This window comes from Hyaloscypha bicolor (assembly GCF_002865645.1).
Source record: "Hyaloscypha bicolor E unplaced genomic scaffold K444scaffold_129, whole genome shotgun sequence".
NCBI classification, from domain to species: Eukaryota; Fungi; Ascomycota; class Leotiomycetes; order Helotiales; family Hyaloscyphaceae; genus Hyaloscypha; species Hyaloscypha bicolor.
Genome location: NW_020194631.1, coordinates 780,140 through 807,841, shown reverse-complemented (window position 1 = coordinate 807,841; position 27,702 = coordinate 780,140). Strand labels below are relative to the sequence as shown.

Below are 27,702 nucleotides of genomic sequence, written 5' to 3'. Positions count from 1 at the left end.
TTCATATTTGTTGCTGAAAATGACCGCCTGCCTACGCTGGGGCCTAACCATCCCCTGGCAGTATCTCAGGTCTCTATACAACCTACTCTAACTCCACAAGAGACCCGCCAAGTCATCCTCCATCCAACCTACGGACTCGTCTTCTCATTCCCGTCTCCCTATGATTGATACACAAGCGCTGAGCAGTTCCCCTTCCGCTAGCCAGCAGACCCAGCCCTCATCCGCCGTGTACTGAAGACCAGATCCGCCAACTGATCAGGAAAACCGCTTCAACACTCGAAACTCCACCCTTTGAATGCCGTACTCGAAAGGTAGCAAAAGTAGAAATTATATGCGGGACATCAAAGACGCCGATCCCCGATGCAATATTACCAGTAAAGAAAAGCAGAACAGAACAAGAATGTGTGCGTTGTGGCGCACCATGCTTATGTACTTCGTCATCCCTGACAGGTGACCATAGCCAGGTTTTTGTTGTGTAAACCAAGCCCTCCAATGTCTATTGCCCGATATTTGTCATTACTGTTCCTTGAGTGGTATTCATCTCGTGGATGCTCGTCGTGTATTCTTGCCCTCTCCATTCAAAGCCCATTAAAGCAAGGTAGAGAAAGCTGAAGTGTATATGCAAATTTGAAGTCGAAAGAGGCCGTGAATGGAGAAAAGGACCGTCGTAGTGGACAATATTAGGTGTGAATTGGAGGCTTGATGTCCGCAAGCATCTCCACAAATGAAAATGATGCGCGCCCTGGACATGACCAATATCGAGCAATCCCTTCCCATCTAACTCCCTTTGTATCACCGTACGCCGATTGGTGGTCGAGGCCCAAGACTGCTCTGGCTGCTATGCGCCGATGGCTCGGAGTCGATGTTGGCGCTGTCACCACTCCCCGCGCTAGCGCTCGCACTACCCGTCAGACTTCGAACGTTCATGGGACCTTTGGGTGGATGAAGGGCGCTCACCCCAGCATATTGCTCAACTTGTTGCGGCGCAACTGCATTGCCTTGACCTGGTGGATGGCGTGGGACAGGTTGCCGCATGCCTCCAGGAGGTGAAGGTCTCCCATTTGTCGGTGGTCCCATGTAGCCATTCGGGCCATTTGGTGGTGATGGTCTCCCGTTTCCTCTCCCCATCTGCGGGCTGTATGGGTTGCCAGGCGACTGGCTCGCCCTTCGACCGTACCCAGGTGCTTGCCCATTTGGTGGTCCGCCCGGTCCGCCGTATTGCAATTCGTCGAGGCGGGCGGCCGTCAATGAGTTCGTCCTCGACTCAGCGTGCATTTGTCCCCTGTCCACGGTTCCATATCGATTTGAAGAATACCCCATCATCGGATCATCCATTATATTATCATGCAGCCCCGACGTCTGACTTATTAATCTCGCGCTTGACCGATTCCGGGGAAACCCTGGTCTCATATATCCATTTCCTCTTCGTCCTTGAGACGAGTCGCCATATTCAGGATTCTTGCGTAATTGGCTTGCGCTTGGAGCTTTTCGATTTCGCCGAGAAGTCACACTCATCATGTCGAAATTGTCGGGGTCAATTAGTGGCGGAGCGGGAGCGTCTGCAGGATCGAAAAATCCATCGTCGTCATCGTCGTCGAAGCCTCCATTCCGAACAGATGGTGTTGGGGGACCTCTGCGAGGGCCACGGCCTCCAGCTCTCATGCGCAGTTCCTGCTCGCGTAGAGCAAGTTCTCGCTGCCTTAGCATAAGCTCACGTTCTCGTAGTGCAAGATCAGAACCATCTCCATAATTGGATTCCCCAGACTCCGGAATGTCATCGTATAACACAAGATGGCTGAATTCCTCAAGATCGTTGCCTTCTAACGAGCCCCGTCTGGATTGATTTCTTGGCGGATAACCATTGCCGGTAACTGGCCGTCCATAGCCGTTGGGAGGTGGACCACCATTCATAGGGGGTGGACCTCTTCGCATACCTGGCGGTGGCCCATTCATCGAAGGTGCTCTTCCCCGCCCTCTTCCAGGTCCCGGTCCAACGCCATTCAGTGCACCGTTCATCATTGCTCTGGGAGGAGGCACAGAAGATAACCTTACTGGTGGGGTCATTCCTCCAGGAGATGCCACAGGAATATCTTTTCTTTGCTGATTGAGGATATTGAGATTGTGGAGGATGGCGTACAGGGTCTCGATTCGGGGAACACGAACACCGACGCTTTGTGCAAGCTTGATTGGCGACCCAAGATATGTTTCCACTTCCATTGGCCGTTTCGCTGCGAAATCCTGGTACATGATGCTATTCGCTTCTGTGGGTCGAACCATTTCTGCCATCGTCTTTTGCTTGAAATCAGCGGGAAAGCTACATTCTTGAGCTTTTGCGAGGGTGAGCAGCTCGTCAAAAACATCTGATATCAAAGCCTTGACTCCAACTTTTTCGAGAAGAGCAGCGTGTGATGGTGTGTCGAAAATGATGCTCAATGGGTGAAATGCAATCGGACTGGAATTGTAGTTAGCTACCTGTATTAAGATTCGTAATGTTGCTGCTTACCCGATCATCCGCTCATATTGCTGCTGTCGAATATTGGTAGAAACATGGCAGTCTACTTGCCCACTGCTCAAAGTCATGGCGAGGGCATCTGCCATGTCCCCTTGTATTGTGCTGGGCATCGCAGGATTCTTGTTCGCCGGGCCTACCCATATTTCTGTTGAGCCTTTATGTTCAAACTCGCTTGCTCCTAATTGTGTGATTTCGGCGCCGGAGACGAGGGAAAGGACAACGTTGCTCGGAAACCTCGACTCTAGATGTGTCTCAACACCCAATGTGTGTGTGGTGTTGACCAGTATGCATGTATGTTGTGGTGTAACGACAGATTCGATGACGGCTGCAAGGTCGTAGACATCGGGAAGGGCTTTCACACAGAGTAGAACGTAGTCGAACGCGCCTTCTTTCGAACTTGCTGCTTCCTCAGGTGCTCGAACAACTGTTAAGATATATTAGTATAATGCAGTCGATTGATTCTCTTATCCAAAACGTACCATGTCGAGGTTTGAACCGCTCATTGCCAAAGGACGTCGATCTGCGAGAATTAGAATTGCCTGCCTGCGGTTTGATGAAGACTCATCATTTCGAGACTTACTTGAAGGATATTCCATATTGAAAGACGGCATCAAATCCAGACTTCCACACCAAAGTCACGTCGCAAGCGTTTGTGGCTTGCAGTCGCCATGATAAGAACGCGGACACAGCATTGCCGCCGACTACACAGACATTCAGTAAGTCCATTCCCAAGGTGCAATTGATGCATCGGCGCACAAAAGCAAAAACGAGAGACTGGCGCGGAAGGAATGTTGAAGCTTTTGTGAAGTCTTGGAAGAAATGTGGAGTATTTTGTTCAGAGAGTGTAATGGTGCGAGGGAAACCAACCTGAAAGAATCCGCAGCCGTGGAGGTGACGGCGCCATCTTGATCTTGGACCAAAGGGGTAACCTTTGGTGATCAAAATTTGAGGGTTGCAGCTGAAAGTCTCGCTCGCTCGTGCCGCTGCCGTCTGGGAGGTGGCCGTGGCCGAGTCGCCTCCAGTTCGTCGCCCAAAAGTGTCGTGAATGGGCGTTGCTTCTGCTAGGCCCTGCCTCCTGTCTCGGCACCAAACGAGGGCTGATGCAATTAGAAGGGGAATCCTAGAATTTGCTATAACGAGCGTGACGCCGCCAGTGAAGGTCGATCTCTGTGCTGCGGATGTGCGTGCGTTTGTGTGATTTGCAAAAGAGCGTGTTTGATGGCTTTTTGGCTGGAGGACGGGCGTGTGAGAAGAAGGCGTTGACACGGAGCGAATGGTTTAAGGTGTTAAGGCCCAAGATCCTCGCGTACAACGACCAGATTGGCAGCTTTGCGGAGGGAGGTATAGGATTGGCTGAGGGCAGTGGGCAATATTACTTTAGCAGCAACAGGATCTTCGACCTTTGAAATCCCTGGCTGTTCGTTCGGGGCATTCGGAGTCGGGACGGGGGCCGCATGGAGATTGGGAGGGCAGAGGAGGCGATTCAAGAGCCAGACTGTGTTGACCTGACTGGTTGTTGTGAGGACGAGGCCGATGTGTGTCGAGGCGGACGAGAAGTGCCGCGAGTCGATATCGCAGGCAGCGGATTCATACGCTGTCGAGTAGCGTTGCGAGAGGAAGGCTTGCAGCAGCAGTCTGTTGTTGACGGTTCTGCAGTGCAGGGCAGTGCTGTGCTGCGTTGTGCGCTTGTGTACACCTGCGTTCCTGGTGCAGTGTTGGGATTCGATGGTGGCTGGCTTGGCGTGGCGTGGCCTTCGGTGCCCCCAGATTCCCGGGCGAGGAGGTTGAGAGGTCGGCCTCTGCGGGCGAGTCGCGCTTTCCCCCTTTGAGCCGGGCAGAGATGCTTCAACTTCCAATTTCCAAGGAAACTGGCCAACAGGGGATTTATCTTGCCTCGCTGCGCCGAGGACGGGCAACGAGGACTCGGGAGGCCGGGAGCGGATGGACCAGAATCAGACACCTCTCTTCTGCACTGCAATAACTGTTCGTGCGTGCGTGCAGACAAATTGCAATTCAGTTGATGCCAAGGGCCTGTGTCGAGAAACCGGATGGAAGAATCATGCAACACCCACAATCCCTCACGTCTAGCACATCCGGTTGGAGGTTTCGCACAGTAGGTTGCAGTCAGCACCTAGGACAGACAATACGATCAAGCAAGCAGAACTAGCAGAGCTGCTGCAATCGCGGGGCAGCCATCGAATCATTGCACGGGTCAAGCGTAAAGGTTACTCAAGCTGAAAGAAGCTTTACGGGCTTGCAGGCCCATACGTTGGCACAAAGGATACCTCGATTCAACAGCCACAGTATGCATCGATTGTCTCGCTCCAAAACTCAGCACCCTTCGAGCTCCGAGATGTACATACGTGGAGTTCTGGGACACGTAGCAGCTGCAGAGTTCTCGTATCCCCTTCTGTATGTGCTGACTCCAAATGTCTCCCCACAAAAGCTTGGTTTCTGACCGCTGGTGCCTAGAACTCTGGAGAAACCCCAGTGGGCCAGTTCATGATATTTTTAAAGGGGTATCGTAGATGGCGTTCGTCGTGCGTTTTCGCCTGCAGGGCACAGGGCGCAGAGTGGGGATTTGATAGGGATGATCGAGCGCTGCAGGGAAGGGCACAGGCTGTGCAAGATTTACAAGATTGCGACGACAGGGGAGCTTCAACATCTGCCCCCAAGTTCAACTCCTCGACCTGCTCTCCCCCATGAGCCATAGTTTCTCTCGAGTCTCAACGTCACACTTCTCGGAAGTCCTGCTCTTCCGAGCTCCCCACCCTTCTTTGCATATGGCTCCACACTGCTGCCCTCGTGAAATACGGCAGGCGTACAATCGCGTACTCGCTACCCTCACATCCTGATAGGCGGTGGAGACGTCTACCCGCCTCAGGGGAGTTTGTATGCCAGAGTCCTTGATGGACGGAAAACCACGTGTTCCGCCGTTCCGCGCATAAAACTTTCCTCGTTTTTCACAAGCTTCAGACTAAGTTTGGTCTTTTTCTCGTGAGTGTCCGCAAGCGTGGTTCTATACCAAGGTCGTTGGGCAAGTTCGACGCCGTTGAGAAAACCTGGATCTCAAAATCACCGCCGCCACCCCCCGCCACCCCCTTTTCGAACAATTATTTTCATCCATTATTCAACTGTTTGCAGCGCGATAACTTCTCTGGTCGACGGCAGTAACTTTCGCAGATATTTATGGCCTCCCCCCATGCTCTGAAGTCGATGACGCTGTTTGTCTTAGAAATTTGTAGGGGTTTCTCCATGGGATAGCCACTGGTACACGCCGCAATGCCCGCAGATGCAATTCGACCGTGCGAGATGCAGAGAAAGGGATGGGGCGCTTTCAAAGCAACTTCACAAGCGTCCTCTTATGGATGTTTGGCTAAGTTTCCGGGGTTAAGGGGACGCGACTTTCTGCGAGCCAAACCGGTCTTTTCAGATAACGATTTCTCGATAAGCACGTAAAGCCGAAGCCCCTATTGTTACCATGCCATCGGAGAATATATCGCACGCTGCACCGGCTCCACTCAGCAGGGCAGAGCATGACCAAGCGCAGTTTTTGAATCGGTTGAATCCGGCGACACGAGGGGCACAACTACATTTCTCACCGCTGGGCTCTCTGAAGAAAAAAAGCATGTATGACGTTGTCTCTGGTTCTGCTGGCCCCTGCTGCGGATCGTGCGAGGGGCCGCAACGCGAAACCCATTCCCCTGTGCACGGCGTTGGTCGCGTCCAAGCCCGCAAAGCCACGAGTGCAAGTAGCGCAACATGGGACGACGGCGAACAAACTCTCACCTCGCACAGATGCGTTCGATCAAAGTATCAAGACATCAGTGCGAGAGTTTCAGGGGCCGACTTTATAGAATAATGAAGACCGAGCCGCACGCTTGAAATATAAGCTTGACGCGATCATGAAAAGTTTGAGACGAAGATTCAAATAAAAAGTGGATGATCCTCAGTTTATGCGCCGCTTGGCGGTGATGGTTTCTGGAAAACATGGAGGAAATGTTGGACGACGGCGTTCATCCCACATGCTGAAGCTAATCTACTTCAAGCTATTTCCGGCACTTTTCTTTTGCACTTGCTCTCTTCCTCATCCCCAGCCCGGGTGTCTCCAGGGAATCAAACAGGAACCAACTGCTGTTGACGCCGAGCACCGACTTTTGTTGGCCAGCGAGATGAAAAACGTCAACATGAGGCACGGCTTCAAAGGGGCAGGTGGGGTGCTCCAAATACTACTACTGTCGAGGACAGGGACCGTGCTCTTATAACGATTCAAGTCGGGAGTACCTGATCTCTACAGATAGGTTCGATTGTGACCTGCTCCTTTACATTGTTTACAAGGACCTTTTCAACCAGGTATCTAGGATACCCTCTCTATTAAATGCCCCTTTTTTTTCTTGCGAGCAATTACCGAAGATGCCGTCAACCCCAGCATGCCATATCAGCCTAAGGGGCCAGCTAGCTCATTTCACACGGGCATCCTATCAGACAGAAATCACCGTCCATAAGCGTCTTAGCGACATGTCACGCATGCAGCATTTGAACAATTCCCATGCGCTGAAAAAAGAAATCCATGCTTCCAAGTTCGTCACTTCGCCAAGGCTTACAGGGGCTTCAACCTCAATGATCTACGAAAACCAACTGAAGAGGCGAAAAAGCATGACGATCGAATATAAATGACCGACAGTGAGTTGAATTGACCAGTGGGAAGAGTAATCCCTCTCTTTTCCACTATTCTTAGCTTCAACGACATTCAATATTCGAAGTTGTATCGAATACGGATCGCCACACCTCTTGCGTGGCAAAGCGTTCCCCCTTTTCCAAGTTCGAGTCGGGCAGGATGTTTTCCTAGCACAGCCTCAGCTAGCTGGGTAGTTCCCGTTCACTGGAACAAAGGAAAAAGGAGGAAATACCATCACGGCCGGCAGGCTGAGAAGTAGCCGCCTCTTGTCTCGTCACAAAACGAACCTTAATTCCATGACCAGTCCTCAGAAGGCTCTGTCAAAGGTCAGAAACTCTCACAGACCGCACAGAAGATATAAGATAAGCGCTGCACTTAGGGGTATTGCTCCGGACTCCGCAATATCATTTTCAATAATAATCCTCTTGTCTTACCTGCATCCCCCAATTGTTTCAACTCGTCTTCATATCTTGTGCCACCAACACAGCCTCCTGAGATCTTCTCCAGATACGGGCTTGATCAACCCTATCCCCCACATCCCGCTCACACGAACAACAAAAATCTCCGAGCCTACCATCTTCATTTACCACTTGAATACGCCAAACACATTTCTACATCGGGCTCCCCTGCAGCATCACTTGCCACAAACAATCTCGGGTATCGCCAGCGCATCCAGCGCCCTGTCACACCGCTTCTACCCTACCGTTCCTGAGCTCCCGTATTCCTGTACCAGACCTCTCCTTGAGCCAACCACGGAACCCGAACCCGCGTCCACACTTCAGCATACGAACTCAACAACATGCAATCGTAGTTTGCAATCTATGTTCTGATCGCCACGCATGCAGCAAGCACACACTCCGACCGCACCGTGCTACCACTCTCTCCGCCCAATCCAATCCTCCTTACTATCTGATCCGCTGCCTCATCACGGATTCACGGCTCCTCCCCCTTCCGATCCACCTCACCTCCCTCCATGGGAAAGCAAAAACCCCCATTGCCCATTCCACAGTGGCGACTCTTTGCCTCCGGGTTGCCCTCCGCGTCCACTGCTTCAAGCTAAAGAAGGGAGAACACTGCAGCGCTCCGTCTAGTTTCCGTTTTCTGGACCGCAAGTGCATCTGATAGGTTTCCATGTCTCTGCTTCTTCTGGAAACTGATGCTTCATCTCTCTCTCGCAGCTGCCCCTTTATTTTCGGAAGTTGTTTAGTCTCCGATCAGTCAAACGGTCAGATCAGACATAGTCCTTGGATGCTCCGTCGAGCCTCACTACTCCCAAATCCTTGCTTGACGTTACAGTGTTACGGTACGGTAACTCTCTCGCCTCTTCTATTTTCGGAGCACAGATGATACTGGGTCTTAGGACTTGAATTGAAACGATCAAACATAGGGCTTGGATGGCGACTCTAGTCGCGCCGTTGCCGTCTAGCCGTCGACCCACCCTCAACCTGCTTCGCTTCTCACCCCCGCGGTGCGGCCTGATAGGATACCATAGCCGCAAGGAGGAGGGGCTCATCTCGGGCTGTTGACTCCGGCTAAGTATAGGGAAAAGTAAGAAACATGGGGAGGCATAACAACCGCCTTCGTCTCTCCAACCAAGCTGCTGCGAGTGGGGCCTTCACTTGAAGATGGATAGGAGCTTTTCCTCCGGCTTCCACTGTTTCGTTGAAGTCTCTGGCATCTGTTACGTTCCATCTAGTGTTGACATGAGAGGGAACTCGACGAAGCGACGAGACGACTCTGCATTTCCTCCCTCTCTTTTCACATCTCAAACACCAAAACCAATACCCCTTGGCGTATACACCCAGAGCGTTCGATATCGACTCTCATCTCATTCCAGTCCCTCCCTGATCAACCTACCTCATGGAACAGCCGGGGAATCACTGGAGAGCAGCGTCGGGCTGACTTTCCATTGACGTTATTGCCACGGGGAAGGACCCCTTCCTCCTTTCTCTTTCGTCTACCTACCACCTACTGCTGTGCATAGAGCAGGTCGACTTGCGTCAACTCGGGCCAAGCTGGTCCGAAGAGGTTCTACCAACCTACACATCTAAAATGTGAAGGATGGCTTGGGACCTACGTCAAATATTTACCTCCAGGCGGCCCTTGCGTGGTGTTCAAGTTGCTGCGGTCAAGGAGGAAGAAGCGCTCTTCAAGTCCCGCACTGGCGAGGAGTGTCATGTCGTATAGGGTGGCTACAACAATGAAGTTCAGACGCTCAACGCCTTGCACATCAGATCAAATCAGATCAGATCAGACCATGCAATAGGTAAAACAGGCAAGGAGTCACTTCAGTCACTTCAATCAATCTGCAAGATGCGTTCACAAAAGAGGCGTTCCATTGATTGCGGTCTCATAACTTTTCTAATTCTCCTTCTCCCCCCACCGTCTCGCTCCCCGGATTGCTGATCATCCATCTCCCATTTTTGCATACAAAGAAAAGGAGCTTGCCACCACCCATCCCTCATCCATCAAAGCAAGCAAAAAGGAGACGAGGAGACCAATAACTCAAACACGCAACCAGCCCACGGATTTGATTGCAAGGAAATCGGAAATGCCGATTCTGCATCCCCAGTCCCGAGAAGGAGGTGAGGAAGTGAGCAAGTGGGGATTTATGCTGCCATGTAGGAACTTGCGTCGACGCCTTCTGCCGGGAATTCCCTATACGGATGGTGAGTGACAGTTTGGTGAATACGGTATGGGATTGGACTTACGGAAGTGCAACCTCGAATCTCTTCTCAATCGACTTCAACACCTCCTGATCAGCCTCACTGCTGACGAACGAGATCGAGAGACCTTTGGTTCCGAAACGGCCGGCACGACCAACACGATGGAGGTAGGAATCGGCGTCACCGGGTAGATCGTAGTTGATTGCCAAGTTGATACGCTCGATATCGATACCACGGCCGAAGACGTCGGTGGCGACGCAGATGCGCTCTTGGAAGTCCTTGAAGGCCTTGTAGCGCTTGATACTTGTTTCTTTATCAGTATTGGAAGGAATGTGACACGGCATATATGACTTACCGCTCGTCCTGGCTGACACCGGAGTGGACCGCCACAGACGGGAAGTTGCAGTCCTTCAAGAGCTTGTCAAGTTCGGTTGCTCGGAGAGTGCTCTTAACGAAGATGATAGCTTGGTTGAACTGAAGCTCATCGAGCAGCTCATTCAACTTCCTGTTCTTCTCCTTTTCATCAAGCTTGATGTAGTATTGTTGAAGACCGTGTAGGGTAAGCTTTGCATCATCATCAACGTAGATTTCAAGAGGATTTTGCATGAACTTCTTGCAGATAGGCCGAACCTCCATTGAAAGAGTGGCGCTGAACATCATCACCTGCTTCTGGGTAGGGGTGGCCCTGAAGATTTCCTGGACATCACGACGCATATCTAAGATATCTTTAGCGTTAAAATGACACTCGACATGAGGGCATGACCCTACCGATCTGATCTAACATCTTGTCGCACTCATCAAGGACGAAAACCTTGACACTACCAAGGCGCAAGTGCTTGTCTCGTACGAGCTGGTTCATACGGCCGGGTGTGGCGACGATGATATGTGGGTGGGTATCCTTGTTCTTGAGAACCTCGGCATCCTTTGCAATGGGGGTTCCACCGTAGAAGACAGAGGTCTTTACATCTGGCATATATTTGCTGAATCGAGCGTATTCATTTTTGATTTGATACGCAAGTTCACGGGTGTGACACATGACAAGGACAGAGGTTTCGCCAGCGACCGGCTCCACTTGTTGAAGGGTGGTGAGGACGAAGACTGCGGTCTTACCGAGACCAGATTTAGCCTGGCAAAGGACATCGGTACCGAGGATAGCTTGAGGAATGGCCATTTGCTGGACTGTAGAGTAAATCGAGCCGATGTTAGATCAATGATTTTCCAAGTGTATAATGAGGTGCAAGAGATCGCAACGTCCGTCCATCTTCGCGAGTTATAATCCACAAAACAACAACATCCACCCGATGAAATATATTATCGAAGCAGAGGTACGACAATGCCACTGAAGGCGGCAATCGACCAAAGCGTGCGATGATCATTTTCAGATCGTCGAGATCGATTTGATCCTGGAAGTCTCTCGGCATTCCCTGCTGATGCGCCACCTGCATCTTGACTGCAACCATATCGCATTCTTGACACTCTCGCTTTCGCGTGCATATTTTCCTCATACGAACTGCGTAGGTTTGCGCCTTGCCCGAAGAGACATTCCAGGATCGATCGTGACTTGCTGAAGGAAGGGCCAGAGCTTATTCTTGCTTGCGAGATGGACGGACGCGCTGCAAGTACGGGAACGATGGAGCTTGGGGATGAAAGTTATGACTGACCCTCCGACGGATGTTCGAAACCGCAATCGGTAATGGCACGTAGAAGCTCCGGCTTCAAGAGGAAATCGCGGAAACCGGTCGAGTGAATACCAACATAACTGCCCTTCTTGTCCGGGTTGCCGCCTGAAGCCGTAAGATCGCCCTTCTTTGCTCCTCCATTTGCATCAGCCGCCGGCGCAGCATCGTTGGGTGCGAGTTCCTCATCGGAGTAATCGATGAGATCTTCTTCAGCCGACATTTTGTTTCGGGGTTTGACCTGTTGCGAAGGACTTGGTGGATAGCTTTAGTGGCTAGGACCGAGGACTTCGGCGCAGGTCTCGTGTGAAGCTGAGGAGTTAGGAGGTGGTAGAGACGAGATGCTCTGTGAAAAGAATGAAGAAATAGAGGTTGGCGATGGCTTGCGATGGATTGGAAGGTGACGGAAGTCAAGGCTGAGGCTATGACTCTGAAGAGGAGGGAGTTGAGGCGGTCGTCGCGATCAAGGGATTTGAACGCGGCTGTCGCTTACTAAACCGCGCTAGGGCTAATCGGGAAACACTCCCTTTTCAAACGCCCGAAAATCTCGAGAGGCTCCACCGCGGTGAGGCGCAAACAATAACATTCAACAGCAGCCACTATGGCGAAAGCGAAGGCAGCGAAAGGTGCCAGCAGCGTTCCAAACAAAGCCCTGCATAGTAGAGTATCGTATCTCTACCAAGCCGCAGCATACCTGGCAACCCGGCAACTGCATTCCACAACCGCTGCAGTTCGCTCTGAACCACAGGCTAGTCAATCTACGATGAATCCACAAGACGACTCTCCATTCCAACCAGCAGCACGGCACATGATCTCCGACTTACGGTCTGTGTCTCTGAAAGTCATGATGCGAATATCACCGACTATGAACCATTCAATATGCAAGAACTGCGATACCATGCTCATTGATGGGTCCACTTGTACAAACCAAGTCGAAAATAACAGCAAGGGTGGGAAGAAACGGTGGGCAGATGTGCTGGTCCTGAAATGCAATACTTGTGGTTCGGAAAAGAGATTCCCAATAGGAGCAGAGAGACAGAAGCGGAGGCCTCATCGCGCAACAGAAGACAAAATGCCCAGGAAAGACGAGCCGATAGCCATGGAGGTGGGTTGAAAAGAGCTGGCATCTGCATCCAGCTCAACAACGGAGATAGTCTGCAGCCGCAACTAATCAGCTTCGATCACCTTGGTCTGTCTGTCACAATCGCAGGATCTGTCAACGGATAATGGCGAAAGATACTGCTCTTGCATTGGCTTGCCGTGGATTTCAACATTAGCAGAACCTCAGCTGGACTTAGCCTTACAAATCAACAGGTTGCAAACTGTATTCTTGGAAATATGCAAGCTCCACTCAAGTGATCGTGATAGTATCTGCATATCAAGTTGGCTATCATAACCATCCCATCGCAGAGCTTTCGTTGTTCAGCCAGATTCAAACATACACTGATCAGTCGATCAAGAGATCGCCTTCAACGAGACTGCCTTGCTGCCTTCCAGTATATTAGCCCTTTTCAATTTGCTGAACATAAATTTGCTCTACCTTGCTGTGCACTATAGTATCGTATCATCGCAATTGTGAGAAGCCCAAGAATGGAAAGTCTCCGAGTTGAGAAAAGTTGTTTTGCATTATACTTGCTGCAAATAGAACATTCGAGGTCTTTCATTGTCCTACTAAGAAATGGCGCATTTGAAGGCAACAGGTCTCAATGCCCCACGTGGAAATGGAACATTTGAGACATTCAATTTTCAATGTACACATTTGGGAAGGAACATTCAGAACGGGATTGGAGTTTCATGCTTAATTTATTCTCTATTCTGCTGCATAACACTGTGAGGGTCGTACCCTCCAAAAACCGAGAGATCCTGGCTATCAGTTATATACTCCCACAGATACGTTGACATTTGCCAACGCAAAAAACACAAAAAACTTTCCTTCCTCTCCCATACCCACACTCTCGCCGAGGCTCCATTTGATCCATCGTCCAGCCTCCTTCCTTCAACCTGCAGCCCTTGATTCAGCATCACAACCAGTTCAGCATACCACGGAATCCCATCCGAAAAAGGGCGATCCGTACCACCCAACTGTTCCAGCTTCAGAACCAAAGTTTTGAGTCGGCTGGAGGCGTCGATGAGGAGCCAAATCCAAGTTTTGAGATGTCTCATGTCATCCAGACTTCTTTGGCTCGGCCCCACGCCGAGATGAAAGGTGATACTTTCGAAGTTGTTTCTGTCGAGGATCTCCTCCCCCAATCGCGATATGCTCCTTATATACGCTAAGGCTGTGATTTGACTTTAGCCAAGTTCTCTCTTCCGTCGGTCCTAGGAACACTTACCAAGCGGTACTGCAGTGTTCCAATACAGCTTGAAATGACGAATTTTGAGCATAGAATTGAGATCAGTAAGTATAGCAGCGTCATCCAGTGCTTCGGAATCGTAGAAGACATTTATTCTCTTCTTGAGTTTGACGGCTTCCCTGTAATCGTCGCTCATTTCCCCTGATTGGCTGAGGACTATGAGCAAAGACTGTCCGTAGTCGGAGGGAGCCGGCGTGAGGAGGTGAGAGTATATCTTGAGGCGGAGCTCTAGAGGCAAGACAAGGAGGGTGTTAGGCTGTACTTCCTTGTGGTTGCTGCATTTTAGCTCTAACAAATAACGGTACGTCAGGAACCGGATTTCTGGTGGGAGAAGAAGAGTGTGGGTGATCCTTTCTTCGCTATCGTTGCTTATTCCTTCAGACGCAGATTGTGGTATCTCGTCAGTGCAATCTGGCCGACGTTAGTCAGTGAGCCAGCAGATTTCAAGACCTGGTTTCTGGAGGCAGGAGAAGTAGGGTACTGGTGGTCTTACCTTCTTGGAAGCTGCAATCCAGCTCCAACTCGGATATCCTGCGGCCGATCTCGGATTCGCAGGGAAGGAAAGGCTTGGGCTTTGGTTTTTTGCGGTTGTTGCAATCCAATGTATGCACTTGGCGACACAATGCTATAAATCGGATTTTCTCACGGTCAATGAACTCCTCGCTGACGCCGTTTCTATTGCTGTTGCTCATTCCTCCGGACGCAGATTGTGGTGTATCGTCAGAGGAGCCTGGTGTCAGTTAGTAAGCCGAGAATTTCCATGGATCGTAACTCCGGGGGAAGGAAAGAGAAGTGGAAGAAGAGGGAGGACGTTGGTGATCCTACCTTCTTCTACCATGCGCGTTCCAGAGCTGTGTTCCGGCACTGAGGATTCCATGGTTGGACGCTTCAGTGATTTGTAGGATACAGAATCCTCTTTGACAGATCAAGACGTGGAGCTGAAAGGCGAAGTTGTGCGAAGAGGTTTCAACTGACGCTGGGATTTCTTTGGATGCCGGTAAAAGATTTTTCTTGGATTGGCCTAGAAGGAAAGTATTTTCACTTGAAGTAGTGTGATAGTTAGTGATTAGAGCGGCGATGGGGGGTCGACACCGGCTCGGAGGCGGTGGAGGAACTTTAAGCCATATTTGTTTTTGCCATTATTGACGAAAGGAGTAGGTTCCTAGTGTAAGAAATCACATGCGTTATTAGAACTCAGCATTATGGAAATTTCAGTCTGTTTCTCTAATTTACAACGTCAATTTGATCACAGGAGTTCCAACATCTCCCGAACAAGGAAATAAGACTTTTACCAAGTCCAACAAAGTTTGTCAACTGTATCCCGTTTCCAAATCCAATACATGCCATCAGACATTGCTTTTGCTTTCGGTCTAAAGCCAAGGCATCTTTGAATCTCACGGAAGTCGAACGGGGTGATGTTCCTTCTGTTCGACGATCTGTTCAACTTATCCTTCACAATAAGCCGTCTCGCGCAGCTAGAAGTAGCAATTAACCATCCGACTTGGGGTGCTACCTTGTAGAAGGAACCGTCCGGCAGGTTGCTCAAATCGAAGTTGATATTCTCAAGGTGATTCCCGAAAGCAACTCTTGATCTCAAGCTGGCGGGAGCGACGATGTTGATACAGTCAAATTTTAATAAAGTCTCGCGATTCAACTCCATGAATTGTTGGACAGTCTCGGGTGATATAGCTAATCTGTCAAACTCCAGCTCGGTGAGGAATGGTGCTAGAGTTGTACCGGTGATGGCTGATTCGATGGATATGTTGCTTGGTGGTGATGCTGATGATGAGGTACCGCTGAGGGGGTTGTAGAGCTGTAGATCCATGTCTTGGATGCGGGCTCGAGCGACGACTGGAAGTATTGCCGGGGGACAAAGGTGTGAGATGAGAATAAGATGGACTCTATCTTCGGTTCTGGAGCTAATGGAACTTGAAAGTCTTTGAAGGCTGAGAGCTTTGTAGAGCTTCAATGTTTTCGATGTTTATCTTTAAAGTAGAACGTGTGTGTTCGAAAGTGTCAATTCGAGGGGAGCAGAAGGAGACTGAAATACAAAGTGTATCAGTCCATTTCGATATGGTAGTCTATATCTTATCCCTTTATTTCGCAGTTTAGACCGTAACCCCTAGTACCAAATAGGAATAATCATAACAGTTAGGACCCAGGGTTGCTTCAGTCGACATTGGAGCGGCTAGCACCAATTGGGTAAAGCAGAACTTATATACCGAGCAGCTGGGACCGTAATTAGATGCCGATATCTGGTACAAAAAGGCTCAATATAAGGCTCGATCGATTAATGAATGCGGCGAGAGTATTTGTTGTTCGGAACATGAATTTGGCACCGAGTTGCCTGCAACAGTAGATACGGTACCAAGCGAGCCCTTTCAATCACCGCATGCATAGCGAGAACACAAATGATCAGTAGGAAGGGTATCTTGATTCGATATAATCTAACAGTGGTGAAGAAACACTCACACGACTTCCCATCTTGCCAAACGGCCGATCTTTTCTCCAGCATTTCTCACAATGCACAATCTTCCATCCTTACCCCCTTTCATACCATCCCTTCTGAAGCCCTCTATAATTTTACTCAAAAAAACTGTTCCGACAGCGACTCCTTTGCCTTCTGCGAGATTGAATTCTCCCGTGGTCACAAACCCAATGAGATCCTCTTCATCAGGTACCAGTGGATTCCCATCTCCCTCTTCTTTATTCGCTGGGTAAGGCAGTGGTGGTTGCTGCAGCAGCGACTGAGCAAGAAGACGGACTCGTTGCGGAAGGGGGGTGTTTAAAGGTATTCGTCCAAGATTCTTGGCAGCTTTTGAGTTTGGGTTCGGCAGAGGCTTGGAATTGGATGTCGAGGGCAGAAGTGACAGCCACTGTTCGCGGGTCGTCGCTTGAGCATTACTTCTGGTCATGGAAGAATCTTGTGATGATTTGGATAGAGGCAAACGATAGATTCTTGCGCATGGTGACGCAATGCCGCGAGATGTCAGTATAATGCGGACAGTAGCAACTGCGGAAGGAGAGGGTAGTTCCAACTTTGGGGATGAAAGTAGCGACGAGAAAAAATCCTTGTGGACATGTTCAATGGGTAATTGGGCTTCCTTGGGCGGGCTCTCTGGCGTCTTTGGTGTATCCTGACTTGTGTCGACAGATTTGCCGCTATCAGGTAAAGACATAACTCCAAGTACTCGTTCAAAGTCACATGCCCAACCTTGGCCAATTTCGCCCTTCCTGCCCTCGCCAAGATCGAGGGAGTCCCATTCGACCCGCTTGCCTTTAGGTCGTTTCTCCCACTCCTTCTTCCTTTTCACCCTCTCCTCTGTTTCCCAAATAAATCCGGACTTTGTGCCAGGAAAATCCACTGGAAACCACGGCACACCCTGCTCAAAGTGTATCTGACGAAGTTCTTGTAATCCTCCAAATCGTGGATTGCCTCCAGATAAGAGAGGGTAATGGACTAACCCATACCAGATTGGTAAGATGCATTTCCAAGGTGCAAGAAGAGTCCAGGTTCCTTGTGCAGATGGTGCCGCTGGGCGAGATGTTAGAAGCATAATAGGTATGGGAAAATCAGTGGCCTGGATGGAAGGGTAGTCTCCTGGCTGTGACAATGCCTTGCGCCGGTTCAATGACTTCTGTGCCGGAAGACGCGTTGCTTTAAATCGAGTATCACGATCAAACAATGCTGGAGAGCCAGTCGAGGAGTCAACGGGCCAGGCCGACAGCATGTCGAAAAGAGCAAAATTGGCTTCTTCGTCGCTCGTGTTTGGCATCTTTACAGGTCTGGGAGGATATCGAAGTCGGGGATCCATGATAGAAAATGCCAACAATGAATTCAAAGGTAAGGAGCCGGGATTTGTGACTCCAGCCAAGGATCGGAACGTCTTAGCATGTGGCTCCATATTATCTTCCGATTGATTATAGGGATGCAGAATTCCTAGTAAAGTTTCCGTAGAACCAGGTCCAGTTATATCAATGCTTCCAATCTCGAATCGGAGGTCTTCAATATGTATCGTGGGGCGTTGAAGCTTTGACAGTCGAAATATTTCAGCCCATGTTTCGAGGAAGGCAGAAGGATGAATTCTGACAAAAACTCGGAATGAGGGCGGCTTCTTGGTTTTGTTTGCTGGCTCATCACCGGTCTGCTGGTCCGTAGGGCACCAGAAAATTGATGAGGGACCTATGAGTACGGGTTTATCGGTGATATTTCTGCTCAACCATCCACTCCAAGTTCTCTTGCCGTGTCTCCACTTAGTTCCTTTCTCTTCCCAGAGCCATTTCTCCGTAACGCCCATTGCTTTCAACAGCTTCTCAAGGCTTGTCGTCGGGCCCTCTAATTGAATTGTGCTCATGTAACTCATGTCCCAAGCAACCGCTCCTCTGGCTCCACCGGCTCGATGCGTTGGCCGATAGGACTTCTCCGTCGACGTTAAAGGGATAGAAAATCTCCATAAAGGGTTCTTTGGCTCCGTCATCCTCGCCCTCTTCGCATGCCACATATGAGTCGGTAACCAAGTCTTATGAATCTGGCGCTTCCTGAATTTCGACTTTGGCTTTGGAGGTTCGTTCAGTTTGTTCTTTCGTATTTTGGGCCGTGCTGGTCTTGTTTCTATACCAGCAACTTTGTCTCCGCTCTTGCCTTTCATGGCCTTCTTCTTGGCTGCCAACATCCCCAAACGTTTTGCTGTTTCCGCTCGCAACCTGCCTCTCGAGGTTCTCGGCTTCCTTTTGCTTGGATCAACGGTTGGTGTTTTATCATCCTTCATCTCCTTCGCCGCTCTCTTCTGTAACCGCTTGGGAACCCGTTTGACATTGTGACTCGCAGTCCTCCTCCGCATATCGCGCGGGACTTGCTGAAATGCCCTGCTTGTTCGGCCGCCCTTTGATTTCTTAATGCCATTTTGGAGAGCTTTGATCTCGAATTCGCGCGATTTCAGGAAGGACTGGACGTCCAAGTCTCCGTTCTTCAGTGCTGCATCTGAAGTTTGCTTCAGGATTGATCGCGCATCATTGACCTTGACGCGCTTAAAATCGCGTCCTTTGTCTGGGCCTTTCTGATTGCTGGAGGAGGATTGTGGGGGCTCTTTCCGTTTTTTATTCCCCGAAGAACCAGCAAAGTCTGCTGGGTTCTTCTTTGGAGGCATATTGGGCTCTCATAGCTTTTTATTTGTCGGGGGGAAGTTGTTGAAGATGACGCCGAATTTTGTAAACCTCTGCAGTTCTGCCAGTCTTCACCGCCTTTGCCGAAGTAAACTTGGGATTCCTCGCTGTGGGCAGAAAAGGCGCACCAATCAAACACACAGCCGCGTTCCTGCACCTTGAAAGTAAAAGATATTATTGGTCCTGACCGAACCATCAAAATACGATGTTGGCCACATACTTCTTGAATAACTTGAATTCGGTTCTCGTTTCTTTCATTGCTTGAGAAATTCGACCCTCATCTGACATCTTGAATTTACTTGAAATGTTTGTTCAGGTGTGGCATGATGCACACATCTTTACTGGAGTCTGCAGACATATGAGATCATTCAAGAGACCTTCTATTCGACAAATGAAATTCTATTTCCTTCCAGTATAAGTTTTCAAAACATCAAATTTAGACACCCTCATCTCAGGTCTGGCCCTCAACTTTTGGCCTAGCTTTCGGTCGCAAACACATCACCCGCCTCCTTCTCCTCCTCCTCCTCCTCCTCCTTCTCCTCCTTCTCCTCCTCCTCCTCCTTCTCCTTCTCCTTCTCCTCCTCCTTCTCCTTTTCCTCCTCCTTCTCCTTCTCCTCCTCCTTCTCAGTCTTCGCCCGATTCGCAGCCTCCTCATCTTCCCTCTTCTTCGTCTTCAAATTAACCCATCCCATCCCCCAACTAGCAAAGAAACTCCCGATCGAAGCACCTACACCAAGAAACTATCATAACGGTCAGTCAACTTCCTTTCGTCCGATAGAATCAGAACATATCACTTACAAAAACCCTCGTCAACGCCAGATTATAAGCCTGCACCACCCTCCCTACACTCTCCTCACTCACCACACTCCTAAAATTAGTGGCTCCGACTTTTAACAATAAAGCAGCATTGACATCCGGCGCATATCTCGCCAATGCCGGTCCAAGCTGGTTCGAAAAAACAGTTTGTCCGAAAGAGATGAACAGTGCTCCTGACAGGACTTGACAGAACATGAGGAACGCTGTGCCAACGGGGACTTTAGGGGGAGGCAGTGCAGCTTGGACGGCAGTCAAAGGCTGTTGCAATACCATGCCGCGGCCGAGACCGCCGATCACTTGGTACATGATCCAGGTTACGTTGCTGGAGGTCGGGGTGAGGGTTGTGAAGAGAGCGCAGGAGAGGGTTATTGCTATCATGCCGAGGGTGGCGAAGGGGGTGTAGTAGCCTAGTCTTGATGCTGTGGCGGCGTTAGCTACTTTATTGGTGTGGCGAGGGAGGGGAGAGGAAAGGGAGAATACTTAGGATTCCAGTGAGAACTGAGCTGATCATTTGAGTGCCGACTGAGGGCATGTAAAAGACGCCGCTCATGATTGGAGAGACGTTCTTCACTACTTGGAACCAGACAGGCAGGTAGTAGCTCACGAGGAGGAGGGGGCCTTGGGCCAGCATCATAGTTAGTGCTGAGCAGATGGTGATGCGGTGGGTGAAGAGTTCGAGGGGGATCATTGCCTGATGTTTCGTCATTAGCGGCCCTTCTCATCTCCTGAAACTCTTGGGCCCTTGGAGGCAATATTCCTAATGTTGAAGAGGAATTAGGAAAAGGATTGGGACTTACACCCTCGCCCTGCCTCCTCTCCCAAAGCAAGAAGATAATCCATGCAACACCAGCACCACAAAACAACCCAATAACAACCGACGAATTCCACCGATACGTAACACCACCCCATTCCAGCGCCAACAACAGCATAATGATCGTCGGCGTAAACAAAATGAAGCCAGGAATATCAAGTCTCTTCCCCTTCTGTTCTCTCGTCGCCAGATGCGAATCCGCCTGCTTCGAATCCGGTATATGCATGAAAGCGAGGATTCCTCCTGTTATACCGCCGACGGGGAGATTCATGTAAAAGCACCAGCGCCAGGTAACTCTTTCTGTGAGGAGACCGCCAAAGATGGGTCCGCATACTAGACCGAGTGCTGCACAGCCCATCATTATGCCGAGATACTCTAATGCAAGTGATCAGACTTTACTCTTGAAGTGCGGTACGATGAAGTGAATGGCCTTACTTGGGCGTCTATCAAGCGGAGCAGACGCTGCCAGTATCGTCAGAACACCAAGAAGGAGGCCAGCGCCCCCAGTTCCAGCAAGAGCTCGCCCGACGATGAACAAATCCGACGAGTTCGCGAGGGCGCAGATCAGGGAGCCGATTTCGAATAATGCGAGGGCGACGAGGAAGACATTCTGTGATTATTTTTCAGCTTTGCTGAATGGGTATGGGGAAGGGGGGGTGGACTTTGGAGCTGTAGTATTGATATATCTTCCCGTATAGAGGTTGTAAGGAGGCTCTGGGAGATGTTAGAAGATCAGAAGAGAGGGAGAGGGAGAGGGGCCTGTACAATGAGAGCATGTATGCCGATCCATACCAGCCGATGTCTTTGATTGAATTGAAGGTGTTGGTAATTCGTGGGATGGCCTGGAAGTTGTTAGTGAGGCGGGCTGAAGGTTCAATGTCCCACGTACTGTCGCTACAATGGTCTGGTCAAGCATGATAACAAAGCCGACCAAGGTCAAACCGAACAGAACGATATGCAGCTTCAAACCGGTGATATAATCTGCTTTCTCTGGTCCTTTCTCGGTCTCGTTGGTTGCCCTAGACATTGGAGAGGCTGGAAGTTCTGGGCTCGAAGCCATAACTGCAATGGGTTGAGTTAGAACTTTTGCTTTCAGCGACAACGAAGCCTGGCTTTCGGATGAAGTGTGCTGACCTGCCATGGCAATTGAGACAAAAGTTTGTCGATGTTTAATAAGATTGACGTTCCGGCGAAGCAAGTCTATATATAGCTGAGCTCTGTTGATCGAGATCCAAAATATCCCTGCTCTCCTTATGAAATTCCGTGTCCAAAGCTTGATCCCTTTGTAAATCCAGGGTTCTCATTCGCAGAAAATTTGTACAGGCATCGGAAGACGAATCAATAAGGACCTCCCTGTGCAGCGGGTACTGTCATTGGTAGGCATGTTGGGAGAACAAGCGGCGTGATCGGTGACCGGGCTTTCGACTTGCCTTTCACCCCGATCCAATATCCCCTGTCTGCACACTGATATTCCGGTGTCCTGCGCATCGTTGCCTGAAGAAATTTGAGAGCCTCAATGTTTTCTTTGGAGGGCATGTGAGCCATGGCTGAGGAAGGCCAAAATCGAGCTCTGAGATTTCTCAATTCGTCAGTTCTGGCATCTCCATTCGTACATCGATAAAAGGAAGTGAGAAGTCTGTTTGCGCATCTCCAGTCCGAATTAAGCTTCGTTACACCAGAAGCCCCATAATAGAAGTCATAATAGAAGTCCTTCTATCTTCCTAAACTAAGGCCAGTAATTGCTGCTGCCCATGACAAACTCAACCCAGTCTGCATCATCTAACATCATCTGGTCAACACTCAGAGTATCTCCCATTCCCATTACGTTCGTCTCAGCCTGTGGAGCAGGCGGATCCTGTACGGCCTCTACCGAGATCCTCGTCTCATACCATGCTTTGACCCTCATCATAGCTCGACCGCATCCTGTCGGGAACGATTCGCTACAGACACGATTTTGGGTTTGGTCGATTGCGTTCCCAGCCTGAATGAATTTCGAAGCGATTTGATCCAAGTAATACTCTGCATTTACCGTCTGCCGAACATGTGCAAGGTCCCAGCCGGGCTCTTCGACAAGAGATAATTTGAGAAGGGTGGAACAAGAGTGCCCGATGTGAGCGAGATCCATGATTGAGAACCCGAAATATGCGGAGACTGGCATTTCGATGAAACTATTAAGAAGAGTTTGGCATGACATAAGGCATGCGTAGAACAAGTCAAGACGCTGAGATGGCCCAGTCTCAGGAAAGAGTGGTTTCTGGAGGCTGATGCCATAAAGAAAGACATTTGAGTCATGTAAGTTCGTTTGAACAAGTGCTGTTGGGGGATCATCAGTAGCATTTGTATGATAATGGGGAAGGCAGCCTACGGTGTTGTTGAACGTCAGGTCTCAGCGAATCCCAGTGTTTCTGCAGCTCTGATCGAGCTGCCTTGACATGCATCCATACGGGTGCCTTGATATCATCCCCAGCAGTTTTGATTGGGAGGCTTTTGTATGCCGAGTCGACAATACAATTCATCCTTACGAGAGAGACGAGCACTAGATCTGAATCTTGTTCGGCAGCTTCTTCAAGGACCTGGCACGCATACTCGATGTAAGGAGAGTATTGCAAGCCCTCGTACTTCTTAACGCACAACATGGAACTGTCTTGAATTAAAGCCTGTTGGGAGGGGAATAGAAGATGATATTCCTTACACCGAACCAAACAAGTAGCACGAAAGTAGAGCTCTTCGTTCATCGGAGGAACGATTTATCTCTTGTTTTCGATCTACAGAGATCTTCATAAAATCTGCTAGTACCTCACCCGGACCGGTGTCTGACCGCACTGGTCGATTCAGACCAAGGTCAAACAGTAATGCAAGAGCCAGCTGGAACATGGCCGTCGACTGGCTTACAGGTGTGATGGATGCGAAGTAGTAAGCCCTGCTCAAGGTCAGTTGACTTGTCTTCACCCCGCCAGAGGAACTCGCCAAGATTTACCACTAACCACAAGTTGCAGACGCATAAGCTCTGGAGCATGTCCAGGCTTTTCTCACCACGTAGAAGCATTGCAGATGCTATGTCTGATACAATTTGTTTTCCTAGCTCCTGTTGGCGGAGTCGTTCTTCTTGAGCTGCCACCATGAGAACTGTTCTGTAGAGCCATGGCTTTGAGCTGCGTAAATCCTCGGCAGAGACGCCGTCTGGGATACAGATGAAGGGGAAATGTGGAGCGAATTGCTCTCGATAGACGTTTAGAAGACATCTCGGGTCATGGGCCTGGACTGCATTACGAGAATCTGAGTGGTTATCGTGAAGAAGATGCGAGATTGAGTCAGATGACTGTGGAGGAGCTGCCACCGCAGACAGCTGCTGCTCTAATCGAACGGCCTCGAGCTGCCATGCCGACCTGCAACTCTGACTGACACCCGCCCAGGAAAGGTCGTTTTGTTTTGCGGTTGCTTCATCCGGTTGCTGATTTGGAGAACTCGGAGAGGCCTCGCTCCGAGGCTGGCTGACCGGAGGGGTGAGCAGATCTGAAGTGGAAGTGATTCCTTGTGCGGCTGAAATCAAGTTGACAAGACTTTCGATTTTCTCCTCTAATGCAGCATTGCTGCAAGATTTTTTAGTCATACTTGGAACAAAAAGGGGTCTGTTACAACGCACGTGGTTGCATTGGGTGAGCGTCGTTTCCTTTTCACCCTGGGCGGGAAGATACACTCCTTCTTCAGACGAAAACACCTGCATTCAAATCAACTACACATATTCATATATATCCAGAATGTACGAATACACAAACCTAGCACATCGAGGATCGGGGTTGTCATCGTGAGGAGCACATTTAGCCTTAGCCCTGGAGCAGTTTTGGCACGCCCTGGTGCTAGTTGGCGTACCTGCCGTAGGGGGTGTTGAGGTCCGGAGCATCCTTCGCTACAGTCAAATCAAGGGCATACTAGCGATTCGGAATGACAGTCACACCCGGGTTTTTGGAAACGCCGTTGAATTGTGAAGTTGAGGCGATGCTTAAGTGCTGCGAGTAGGAGTCGGGTTTTCGCGAACTCCCGCTCCGTTCGGTGGATCAGCAATATCCGACATGAGCTTAGCCCCTTTCGGAATGCGAAGGACTGCCCATTCTAGGCAGAGAGATTGGGACCAATAGTGGAAGGTAATTGGTAGAGACTTTGTCATTTGAGTACGGAGATTTCGAAAACGTGTCACGGGATCTGAATCACGTGCGGTGCTCTGGTGGACGTGCCCGCAGGAGCCCTCGGGTGGAGGTGATTCTCGGTTGAGATCAAGTGCGGCACTGCGGGGGTTAGTAAATTTCTACTTAGGTCATATATGCTTTGACGATCGCGGTTGGTGACACGGATTATCGCAAGTGGGATGGAGAGGAACACTGGAGCAGTGACCAGCAGATCGATTGGGATGCCCCGCTGCAGGTGTTCGAGGTGAATGGGGGTGATGGTCAGTGGGAGTACAGGACTGGGATACAGAGGCTCTTGCTCGACTTGGAAATGAATTATCGAGGGTACAAGGCACTGGAGTTGAAGTTTGCAAGGATCAACTACACATGAAGAAGGCTGAAAGATTATTGGATGGGAGCTGGTGATGGATATGATAAAATCAAGCCTGCTATGAGGATGAGCAGAACGAGAAGGAGGTGGTGGCCCAGTGGAGAATGGCTCTTTCCGAATCCTGCAGTAGATGTCGTCTAGGTTCCTGGTGAGAAATTGATTTGCTACTAGAAAGGGACAATGCTTGGTATGAGTACATCGTTAGGGGGTATTCAAAATATATACAAGAATGATTTGTCCGTTCCCGGCCGTCATTAATTGTGAAATTTCCCATCTTCTCTTTTTCTCATCGCTCTCTGAAATGGTTTACACCGAGGGCAACAGGTCTTCAGCCAAGCAGCGCGCTGCTGGGTGCCAGGCCTGGGTAGAACGACGTCGGAATCGCTGGGATTGGAATGCTGGTCGTGAGCCCAAAGCCAGCCGTAAAATCAGCCGCCATCTTCGTAATGGTATAGGACCTGTAACGTCCCGTAAGCTCTACTTCCAAAAATCCAGGTCTGAAAAAACTTACGCAACAGAAGTAACAGTATGAGTAGTAATCGCATATGCAGTGTGACTAGTACCAGTGCTCAAGCAAGGTCCACTCCCATAAGCGTTTTCGCACTTGTAAAGCACCTCACTGCCAGCCTCAGTCCAGATGTCGAAATTCTCGATCGTGATACCGTAGCATGGTGCTCCAGATGGACACAGCAGTTGTAGAGGAGCTCGTGTTGCACCGTTTGAACAGGTTCCGTGCCAGTTATCGAAAGTGATGTCGTAGAATAGTACGCCATTTCCTGCTGCGGTGGTCTCTGAACTCCAGTAGCCATCAATGTCGAGGGTGTATGCGTTCGAATGCCCAATGAAGTTGTTAAATGAGCATGAGTAAACCGAGCCACTTCCACCGTTGGACTTGATCAGGAGCATTTGATTGGACTCCTGGGTATAGACGTGGTTATACTGAATATGATGAATATCAGTGTCGGCACCAAGTGAGCCAATAGCACAGCCACCAGACCAGTTGGAATAGATACTCTCGACAAGGATATAACTCGCAGGACTTTTGACGGTGACACATTCATCCTTGTTTGTGACTTCAATGTCATGGATCCAGATATTGGTTCCCCACACATCGATCCCGTCTAATTCCCCTTCGTTGCCTCCTCGAATAATCATGTTGTAGACTTCACCGTTGCTGCATGTATCCATTGTGAAATGGAAAGCTCCTGCATCGACCAGAGCGATGTCGTGCACGGAGAAGTTGACAACTTCGTACAGTCGGAGAATTCGTGGGCCGTAGGTTCCGGCAGCATGGAAAACGTAACCGTAGCCTTGGACGGCTCCTTTTGAGGTGCTGCTATAGAATTCAAAATCGGTGGTGTGTTCGATGAATATCATATTTCCCCCCGCAGTGCTACGCGATTGTCAGTCTACGCCTTTCTCACAAGTTGATTGACACTTACCCAGTACGATAGATGATCCCATCCAAGTTTATGGAAACTGCTGTTCCGCCAGTGAGAGTTACCCAGGTTGCGAGTCCGTAGTCCCCAGCAGGGATGTAAACTGCATTGTTTTAGAATATAGGATAAAGATATAAGTAAATAGGTGAGTTACCCTCTCCTCCAGACTTGCAGGCAGCCCATGCAGAAGCAATTGCTGGAGCGTTGTCCGTAGTCTTAGAGGCTACACCCCCATAGTTGAGGATGTTGCAGACTTTCTTCGCTGCTTTGGAGGCGGTGGTCGTGGATGGACCCACGCCACCAGAGAGTTGAGCAGAAACAAAAGACGAGAAGACAATTGCTCCAAGAGCAGAAACAATATTGATCTTCATTTTCAAAAGATTATGTACGGGTGCAAAGAAAAAGAGATTGAACGGGTCATCGCGAGAAACTTGGTGAAGATATTTGGTACAATACCGTTCCTTACCAGACTTTATAGCAAGAACAACATTTGGAATGGAAGCAGTCAGTTCAAGAATTCTTGCACTAGAATCATATGTCGGAATTGAGCGATAGGTAGTGGAATTTCCACGAATACAAAGTGGTTCCCACAATGCAAAAGTATGGGCCGAAGTAGGGCAGGGATTGTGACTGACAAAGCTCACAGATGGAAGGCTTAGAAAGTGGGGATTTGGATGAAGTAGTTAGCTCGGTTCACTTCCGAAAAGACGTAGAAATTATATCATTTCAATTAACCCGAGGATCTTCAGATAAATCCTCTCGTGGTCAGTCAAGCACGTTTGGAAATAGACACCTTGCTGTCAAGTCTCCGCCAGTTCGACGGCTTTGAAATTGTCCAGATTTCCAGATCTTCGTGGGGTAAAGGGAATGCGGGGAAGTTCGTGCATAAAGGTGCTTGTACCTGAGGAAATGACCTCCCCTTCGCCAGGCAATGTTCCGAGCATTGCTACTTCATCGCTGTGTCTCTAAAGGTATGCTATCTGAACGTTCCTAGCTCCGCTCGACCTTTGTCTTTCTTTCGTGGGAAAATTTG

The 27,702-nt window shown here is 49.7% G+C and overlaps 9 protein-coding genes across 9 annotated transcripts; 2 read left to right on the top strand and 7 right to left on the bottom strand.

Annotated features, from left to right (window-relative positions):
* Positions 1-792: 792 nt before the first annotated feature.
* On the bottom strand, positions 793-3,416 carry K444DRAFT_539279 (ApbA-domain-containing protein; the record flags this gene model as incomplete). The annotated part of the gene is made up of 5 exons (XM_024875613.1): positions 793-2,452; positions 2,504-2,936; positions 2,992-3,032; positions 3,093-3,213; positions 3,380-3,416. 5 exons carry the CDS (start codon positions 3,414-3,416, stop codon positions 793-795), a joined length of 2,292 nt encoding a protein of 763 aa, XP_024731663.1.
* Positions 3,417-7,337: 3,921 nt separating this feature from the next.
* Positions 7,338-8,220, top strand: K444DRAFT_112855 (uncharacterized protein). The gene has a single exon (XM_024870339.1). The coding sequence runs from the start codon at positions 7,487-7,489 to the stop codon at positions 8,018-8,020; it is 534 nt and encodes a 177-aa protein (XP_024731662.1). The 5' UTR covers positions 7,338-7,486; the 3' UTR covers positions 8,021-8,220.
* Positions 8,221-9,505: 1,285 nt separating this feature from the next.
* Positions 9,506-11,755, bottom strand: K444DRAFT_597836 (P-loop containing nucleoside triphosphate hydrolase protein; the record flags this gene model as incomplete). The annotated part of the gene is made up of 5 exons (XM_024878505.1): positions 9,506-9,848; positions 9,902-10,159; positions 10,212-10,572; positions 10,625-11,035; positions 11,518-11,755. The coding sequence occupies 5 exons, from the start codon at positions 11,753-11,755 to the stop codon at positions 9,800-9,802; spliced, it is 1,317 nt and encodes a 438-aa protein (XP_024731661.1). The 3' UTR covers positions 9,506-9,799.
* Positions 11,756-12,094: 339 nt separating this feature from the next.
* Positions 12,095-12,991, top strand: K444DRAFT_112803 (Rpr2-domain-containing protein). Its single transcript, XM_024870338.1, has one exon. It carries the CDS (start codon positions 12,134-12,136, stop codon positions 12,644-12,646), a length of 513 nt encoding a protein of 170 aa, XP_024731660.1. The 5' UTR covers positions 12,095-12,133; the 3' UTR covers positions 12,647-12,991.
* A 2,159-nt stretch (positions 12,992-15,150) lies between these two features.
* Positions 15,151-15,863, bottom strand: K444DRAFT_618116 (uncharacterized protein). Its single transcript, XM_024881253.1, has one exon. The coding sequence runs from the start codon at positions 15,709-15,711 to the stop codon at positions 15,175-15,177; it is 537 nt and encodes a 178-aa protein (XP_024731659.1). The 5' UTR covers positions 15,712-15,863; the 3' UTR covers positions 15,151-15,174.
* Positions 15,864-15,947: 84 nt separating this feature from the next.
* On the bottom strand, positions 15,948-19,055 carry K444DRAFT_618115 (ribonuclease-like protein P complex subunit Pop1). The gene has a single exon (XM_024881252.1). It carries the CDS (start codon positions 19,031-19,033, stop codon positions 16,355-16,357), a length of 2,679 nt encoding a protein of 892 aa, XP_024731658.1. The 5' UTR covers positions 19,034-19,055; the 3' UTR covers positions 15,948-16,354.
* Positions 19,056-19,525: 470 nt separating this feature from the next.
* Positions 19,526-21,703, bottom strand: K444DRAFT_539245 (MFS general substrate transporter; the record flags this gene model as incomplete). The annotated part of the gene is made up of 8 exons (XM_024875609.1): positions 19,526-19,789; positions 19,848-20,284; positions 20,346-20,556; positions 20,663-21,051; positions 21,112-21,286; positions 21,339-21,390; positions 21,442-21,518; positions 21,566-21,703. The coding sequence occupies 8 exons, from the start codon at positions 21,701-21,703 to the stop codon at positions 19,526-19,528; spliced, it is 1,743 nt and encodes a 580-aa protein (XP_024731657.1).
* Positions 21,704-22,402: 699 nt separating this feature from the next.
* On the bottom strand, positions 22,403-24,577 carry K444DRAFT_634445 (uncharacterized protein; the record flags this gene model as incomplete). Its single annotated transcript, XM_024883745.1, has 6 exons — positions 22,403-22,989; positions 23,042-23,316; positions 23,369-23,596; positions 23,661-24,266; positions 24,320-24,394; positions 24,453-24,577. 6 exons carry the CDS (start codon positions 24,575-24,577, stop codon positions 22,403-22,405), a joined length of 1,896 nt encoding a protein of 631 aa, XP_024731656.1.
* Positions 24,578-25,558: 981 nt separating this feature from the next.
* On the bottom strand, positions 25,559-27,040 carry K444DRAFT_646206 (glycoside hydrolase family 28 protein; the record flags this gene model as incomplete). The annotated part of the gene is made up of 4 exons (XM_024885176.1): positions 25,559-25,688; positions 25,742-26,623; positions 26,673-26,772; positions 26,824-27,040. The coding sequence occupies 4 exons, from the start codon at positions 27,038-27,040 to the stop codon at positions 25,559-25,561; spliced, it is 1,329 nt and encodes a 442-aa protein (XP_024731655.1).
* Between the last annotated feature and the right edge of the window lie 662 nt (positions 27,041-27,702).